Source organism: Eriocheir sinensis, chromosome 7, assembly GCF_024679095.1.
Source record: "Eriocheir sinensis breed Jianghai 21 chromosome 7, ASM2467909v1, whole genome shotgun sequence".
NCBI lineage: Eukaryota > Metazoa > Arthropoda > Malacostraca > Decapoda > Varunidae > Eriocheir > Eriocheir sinensis.
In genome coordinates, this window is record NC_066515.1 from 20,540,217 (window position 1) to 20,547,716 (window position 7,500).

Sequence of the window (7,500 nt, forward strand, 5' to 3'; positions counted from 1 at the left end):
GTAAAGGGGTACATCTCCGCCTTAGTTTAGTTAGGTTTAGTGCTTGGTTTATTTTTTCATGTTATTTTTTCCATTTTTGTTGTTCTTTTTTGTGTTGTTTGTGTAGGTTAGGTCTTGGGGTGAAAGGTAATGGAAGGGTAGTAAAGAGGTACATCCTTGGCTTGGTTTAGTTAACTTTAGTGCTTGGTTTATTTTTTCAGGTTATTTTTTCCTTTTTATTGTTTTTTTGTGTTGTTTTTTGTAGGTTAGGTCTTGGGGTGAAGGGTAAAGGAAGGTTTAGAGCTTGGTTATTTTCGGTTTTTTTTTTCAGGCGTTTTTTTTGTGTGTTTTTTTTGTAGGTTTTGGGGTGAGGCTAGGGGTTTAATACTTGGTTTATTATTTTCAGGTAATTTTTCATTTTTCAGGCATTTTTTCTTTATAGATTTGCTTGCTATTTTTTACCGGTTATTTTTTATGTTTCTGGTTTTAGTTTTGGTTTAGTTTCCTTTGTGTGTTTTATAAGGATGTTTTTTTTTGCAGGTTATGTGTTATTCTTTTCAGGTGTATTATGTTTGTTTATGTTGGTGTGTTTTATTTCTATTTATTTATTCATTTTATATTTTGTTGTTTTATATTGATGGATTTTTTTTTTAGATTTTCAGGTCCGTTTCTATTTCAAGGTGTTTTTTGGTTTTCTTCACCTGTTTTATTGTATCTATTTACGTTTTATTTGCCTTTTTTACTGATGCTTCGGGCTTGATGTACAGGTTTATTTTTTACACATGTTTTGATTGGTTTAGTTTAGGTTTACTGGTTTATTCTGTTATTTATATTATGTGTTTTAAGTAGTTTGTTTTGTTTCAGATTTACAGTTTTATTCCTTTACATGTTTTTTTTCAGACTAATAGGTTTGTTTTTTTACGTGGGTTTTATTTTTTTTATATTTTCAGGTTTATTTTTTACGTGTTTTATTTTTTCAGATTTTCAGGTATATTTGTACGTTTTTTTCAGATTTTCAGGGTCTTTACTTTTGTTTGTTTTTCAGATTTTCAGTTTTATTTTTTTAAGTTTTATTTTTTTCAAATGTTCAGGTTTATTTTTTTCAGATTTTTTTAAGATTGTAATTTTTTCAGATTTTCAAGTTTTTTTGTTTGTTTTTTTCAGATTTTCATGTTTTTTTCAGAATTTTAGGTTTATTTTTCATAGTATGCCCTTTTATTTACCTCTAGCCCTGCTCTTCTTTTTCCATGTTTTTTTGTGTACTAACTACTGAATAATAAAACGCCTTTACTCAGGTTAAATAATTTATTCGCTTACTGTTTGCCTCCAGCCCGAATCTGTAGCGGAGCGAGTGCGGTAAATAAATACAAGCCGAGATTTTCCCGTTTTTTGGACATTTCTTTAATCTTTATCAACAAAATTCGTGAACGTGGCAGTGGTGACCGTGTGAACCAGGTGTGGCGGGTTAGAGATAGACGTGATTGCTTCTTGGAACGTTACGGCTGATTGAAAACAGATGTGACTGCCTTGGGAGAAGAGCTGAACAGATTGAGAGAGAGGTGAACAGGTGGAAAGTTGGAAAGTTTCGTTTAGTCGGCGCAACATCTATGGTCATATGCCGGAGAGAGACAGAAGGGGAAGGAAGTATAGGAGAAGGGAACAGGTAAAGAGAGACGGAGGGACAGGTGGTTTTGGCTTAGATAGGTAGATTTGACAGGAGTTGCATAGCGTACAAATTGAACAGGTTAAGTGACAGGAAAGGTGTGTTTGGCTTGGGTAGCATGAGATGTATTAGGTGGGTCAGGAGAGTTGTCAGGTGGTATTGGACAACTGGATTTAGCTTGGGACAGGTAGAATTTACAGTAGTTTCTAAAAGTATGAACTGAACAGACCAAGTGACAGGAAAGGTGGGTTTGGCTTTGGACAGGTAGAAATGACAGGTGTATTTAGTTCAGAAGAGTTAGCAGGTGATATTAGAGACGTGGATTTAAGCTTGGGACAGGTAGTTTTGACAGCAGATTCTAAGAGTACAATTTGAACAGGTTAGAAAAGTAAGATAGGTTTGGTTTGAGACAGGTAGAGTTAGTTAACATTTGTAACTGGTTCAGAAAAGTTGACAGGTTGTATTTGCGAACATTGTTGAGGTGGCGGAACAGTTGAACGCTTGGGTGAACTCTGGCAAATTCTTCATCATCCCGTTGACTCTGAAAAGAAAGAAAATAGTAAGAAAAGATTAAGAAAACGTCAAATAAGCTGTTGTTACTTTACAGAGTTAATTATTTCTGCAGTTTTTATCATACCCTTCTTTCTCTATATTAACTTTTTTTGTTGATTTTCTTTGTAGTTCTGCTTGTCTTATATTTAGCCCTTTCAATCTTCAAATCGACCTGTTTTTGGTTTATACGAGACATACAAGATAGTTGAGGTTGACATTGCAGTATACAAGAAAAAAGCTTGATCACTTCGTTCATCATCACAAAGTCTCGGTAAAGTTCCTGCCACGTTCAACACACGCAGACTGATCAGCGAGAGGTTAATCAGCATCACCGCCACCAAACTTCGCAATGCCGGCAATACCAACGGCGATTTACGGGCGGAGCGTCACCTCGGCAGCGGCGCGGAAAACTCTGCGGACACAGCCGGCCACGTTTACATTACTGGCGGCTCCCAAGCCATATCCGAGGCTCGTACACATAATCCCGCTTATGAGGCGCTCCGTCCATGTCACTGTATAGGCTGCCGTTGTTTGTTTCATGGCCAATCAATTACTCTACGGACACAGCCGGTCACGTTTACATTACTAGCGGCTCCCACGCGACAGAGCCTAGTGCAGGCCCATAATCCCGCTTCTAAGTCGCCCCCTCAACGTCTCTATATAAGATGAAGTGTTTTAAGACTGACTCAATAACTCTGCGGACACAGCCGGCCACGTTTATGTTACTCGGCTGCTTCCACGCGCCATAACCGAGGAAAGACACCTATTCCCGCTTCTAAGTCATTCCTTCACCGTCTCTGTACAACCTGAAGTGGTTGATTTTAAGACCCATTCAACAACTCTACAAAGGCGATTAAATAGAACAGTGGCGTGACGTTTCCAAGCTGTTCTATCACTTATTCAGGTCTTATTTTTGTTCTTGTTCTACTGGTTTCTCTAATTCCTTCATAAAGCGAGAGATGAATGCAGCTAATCGAGAGAGAGAGAGAGAGAGAGAGAGAGAGAGAGAGAGAGAGAGAGAGAGAGAGAGAGAGAGAGAGAGAGAGAGAGAGAGAGAGAGAGAGAGAGAGAGAGAGATGAAAGTGGGCGTGGCTAAAAGAGAGATCGGAGAAGGGGCGTGGCTAGGAGAGAGAGAGGAAAGGAGACGTGGCTAGCTAAAGGGGGCGGGGCCTATTCGCCAAGTTAGGGTGAATACATTGGGTCAGCGCCTTACCTCATCATGTTGGGAAGGTGCTCATCCAGTTCCATAAGAAAGATGTTGCCAATTCTGGAGGTGACGGAGCAGTACGGCTGTTGGAGAGAGAGAGAGAGAGAGAGAGAGAGAGAGAGAGAGAGAGAGAGAGAGAGAGAGAGAGAGAGAGAGAGAGAGAGAGAGAGAGAGAGAGAGAGAGAGAGAGAGAGAGAGAGAGAGAGAGAGAGATCAGAAACACCCAAGGAGGTAGACAAACAAAACAAAACTAATCACCACAAACACCAATACAAAAATAAATTAGTCAACCAAACCACATCAAACCAGACCCCAGTTCGAGTCCCTCTCTTAATTAACCTGACCTTACCTGCGCCGCTGAGAGGAAGAAGAGCTGGTGGGGTGTGAGGGGGAGGGCAGGTAACCGGGGCTCCACTCCCTCCCTTCTCTCGTAGCGAAGGTAGGATCGGAAGGCTGCCCGGATACCACTAATGTCCGCTATGTTTTCGTTTTTCGTGATGGTGTTGTCGATCTGTGAAAGGTGGTGGTGGTGGTGGTGGTGGTGATGATGGTGGTGGTGGCTATTATGTAAACTCCGACTTCTTTTTTTCTCTATTTTTTTCTTCATTTTGCTTTTGATGTTAAACGAAGCATGAGAGAAGGGCTTTGCAATGTACCTACTGTTGTTGTTGTTGATGGTGGTAGTGGTAGTGTTGTTGTTGTTGTTTTTGTTGTTGTTGGTGGTGGTGGTGAAGAAAGGGATGGTTTTGTGTGTTTGTTTGTTTTTTCTTTAGTGTTTGTTTGTTTGTTTGTTTGTTTCGTTTTTCTTTCTCCTTCATCTCCATTTCCTCTCCTATCGTTATCATCATTATTATTATTATTATTATTATTATCATCATCATTATTACCATTATCATTATTATTATTATTATCATTATTATTATTATTATTATTATTATTATTGGTCTAGTACCCCTTTCTTATCCTCTTGTCCTCCTCCTCTTTCTCCTTTTTCTTCTCTTCCTATTCCTCTTCATCGTCTTTCTCCTGTTTCTTTATAATTTCAAGAACCATCATTGCTTTCACTTTTACTCACATTTTTACTCTTTCCTCTCTTCCTCTACTACTACTACTACTACTACTACTACCACCACCACCCCTACCACTACTACTACCACTACCACTTTACTTCCTCACCTCCATAGCAATCAGTGTACCAGCGATATACATTTCTTCATAAAAGGTTTGAGTGAGCAGGTTATGGTAGCAGTCAGAGGTGTCCTGTAGGTGGCTCTGCATCTCCTCACTGAAGGGACGACTCAGCAAGCCTTGGTCGTCGAACAATACACCTGGGAAACAGAAATAACAATACCTGAAGCTCATTGTGTGTGTGTACCTGTGTGTGTGTGTGTGTAGGTGTGTTTTGGGGGCATTTGTGTGTGGGGAAAAGAGGAAAGAAGAGGAGGAGAATAAAAGAGGAGGTAAGACGAGGAGGAGGAGGAGGAAGAAAAGGGGAGAAAGAAGGAGGAAATCAGAAGAAAGAAATCCCCTAAAAGAACAAGGAATAAGAGAAAATGATAGAAGGGAGAAGTAAAGGGAAAAGAGAGAGAGGGAGGGAAGGGAGTAGAAGAGAAGGTGAGATGAGGAGTGTGTGTGTGTGTGTGTGTGTGTGTGTGTGTGTGTAGTTAGCTAGTTAGTGAGCTAATTAGTTGGTTAATCCGTTAGAGACTTTGTTAACGTTTTTAGAAAGAAAGAGAGAGAGAAAAGAAAGAAAAGCAAGAGAGAGAGAGAGAGAGAGAGAGAGAGAGAGAGAGAGAGAGAGAGAGAGAGAGAGAGAGAGAGAGAGAGAGAGAGAGAGAGAGAGAGAGAGAGAGAGAGAGAGAGAGAGAGAGAGAGAGAGAGAGAGAAGGATCAAGGGATAGACCAAAACACAGAGAAGAGATAAAGAAACAAAGAAGGACAAAGCGTTTTCTACACACCCACACACTGAAAAAAAAAAAGAGAGAGAGAGAGAGAGAGAGAGAGAGAGAGAGAGAGAGAGAGAGAGAGAGAGAGAGAGAGAGAGAGAGAGAGAGAGAGAGAGAGAGAGAGAGAGAGAGAGAGAGACGGACGCAGACTTACCCAGAAGATCAAAGCCGTGAAATATCTCATGGGCCATAGAAGTCGCAGTTGATCCATAGTTGAGATAGAGAGGCGAGCGTGGGCGGTAGTAAGGAGGGTTGAAGAACGCCTCGGGGAACACTGCAGAGAGAAGAAACAAAGGAATCCGATACCTTATAAAAAGACACGTGTATTGACCTTATAGCATCGCACTTATAGAAGAAACTAGGAATACTATAAAAGGATAAAAGAGAGATAGTGGAAGAGAAGAGAGGAGAAGAGAGTAAAATTTTATAGAAGGAAAAGAGGAGAAAGAAGTTAGTAGAGGTAAAAATAAAGACAGTCCACTTATACAGAAAAAAAATATGCATGATATAAGAAAGAAAGAAGAGAGAGGTAGAGAAAGAGAGGACAGAGGAGGAAGAGTAAAAGAGGACGAAGAGGAGAAAAAGACGGAGTTTCTATACTAACTAATAAACTGCAGAAGAGACAGGAAAAAGTATAATAGCAGGCTTATAAAAGACTCGATAGGTTCCAATACTACTCAGTGACCTTTAGAAGCAACAGCAAAACAGACATAATGATTGGCTTATAGGAGAGTTAATAGGTTCCAATACTTTTCAATAAGCAACAAAGAGGATCAGATTCCTTACCTATAGTGTTGGTGTCCTTGGCGTAAAAGGCATCGACGATATAAGGTTGAACGGTGTACGACCAGCTGTTGAGAGAGAGAGAGAGAGAGAGAGAGAGAGAGAGAGAGAGAGAGAGAGAGAGAGAGAGAGAGAGAGAGAGAGAGAGTTTGTAAGAGTATGTTTGATTTCAGCATTTCCAGACCCTTATCAGACCCATCCAACTCTTATTTAGCTATTTCAACCCCAAGCAGCCTCAAAGTAGCCCCATTCAGACCCCAATCATCCCCAAAATAGCCCTAATCAGTCCCAAATCATACCTAAAGTAGCCCCAATCATCCCTCAAACAGCCCCAAGGTAGCCCATTCAGGCCCCAATCATGCCCAAAATAGCCCTAATCAGCCCCAATCATACTCAAAATAGACCTAATCAACCCACAGTCATCCCTAAGTAGCCCCGATCAGCCCCCAATTAACCCCAAGGTAGCCCAATCAGCCCCCAATCAGACCCGAAATAGCCCTAATCAGCCACAATCATACTCAAAATAGCCCTAATCAGCCCCCAGTCATGTAGCCCCAATCAGCCCCAAGATAGCCCATTCAGACCCCAATCAGACCGAAAATTGCCCTAATCAGCCCCAATCATACTCAAAATAGCCCTAATCAGCCCCCAGTCATCCCCTAAGTAGCCCCAATCAGTCACCAGTCAGCTCCAAGGTAGCCCATTCAGACCCCAATTATACACAAACGAGCCCTAATTAGCCCCCAGTTATCCCCTAAGTAGCCCCAATCAGTCCACAATTAACCCTAAGGTAGTGCATTCAGCCCCCATTCAACCCCAGGAGCTCACATAAACTCGTCCCGCTCCAAAGGTGTGTGGTAGAATTGGTAGAGCTGTTGCCTGAAGCCGCGGTAGAGCTCCAGGACGGTGTGGAGGAAGGAGGCGTTGGAGGGGAAGTTCACCTGGAGGAGGAGGAGGACGAGGGGGAGGAGGAAGATAAGGTAATGTTAAGATGAGGTTGGTTAGTATTTCTTCTCTCTCTCTCTCTCTCTCTCTCTCTCTCTCTCTCTCTCTCTCTATCTATCTATCTATCTCTTACCTCTTCGTGTGACTTCCCGACGAAAGAAATATCCCAGTGTTTATCTAACCCTCCGACCTCAAGGCCCATCTTCTGTAGCTTATGCAGCGCCGTCTCTTTGTCCTCCTGCTGCAGCCACGTCGCCGATGCTATGGTTTCCTCCACCTCCTCCCGTAGTACCTCCATGATCGAGGAAGACTGCGGAAGGGAGGGAGGAAAGAAGGGAGAGAAGGGGGAGGAGGAATGAGGGAGAATGTTAAAGTATTTTTTGGTGGGTTCAGGAATGTGTGGGTGGGTGTGGGAGTGTGGGGAA

General features: G+C 41.8%; 1 protein-coding gene across 2 annotated transcripts in view; it reads right to left on the bottom strand.

The window, feature by feature from the left end:
* Nucleotides 1-1,271: 1,271 nt before the first annotated feature.
* The window catches only part of LOC126994475 (endothelin-converting enzyme-like 1), a 19,620-nt gene continuing 13,391 nt past the window's right edge, over nucleotides 1,272-7,500 (bottom strand). For both annotated transcript variants that reach the window (XM_050853796.1, XM_050853795.1), the window contains exons 14-21: nucleotides 7,209-7,385; nucleotides 6,959-7,071; nucleotides 6,134-6,198; nucleotides 5,502-5,621; nucleotides 4,578-4,729; nucleotides 3,751-3,912; nucleotides 3,408-3,484; nucleotides 1,272-2,183 (exon numbers count right to left, since the gene is read on the bottom strand). In XM_050853796.1, the coding sequence (XP_050709753.1) occupies nucleotides 2,084-2,183; nucleotides 3,408-3,484; nucleotides 3,751-3,912; nucleotides 4,578-4,729; nucleotides 5,502-5,621; nucleotides 6,134-6,198; nucleotides 6,959-7,071; nucleotides 7,209-7,385 (966 nt within the window). In that variant the 3' untranslated portion in view covers nucleotides 1,272-2,083. The remainder of the gene's footprint in view (nucleotides 2,184-3,407; nucleotides 3,485-3,750; nucleotides 3,913-4,577; nucleotides 4,730-5,501; nucleotides 5,622-6,133; nucleotides 6,199-6,958; nucleotides 7,072-7,208; nucleotides 7,386-7,500) is intronic.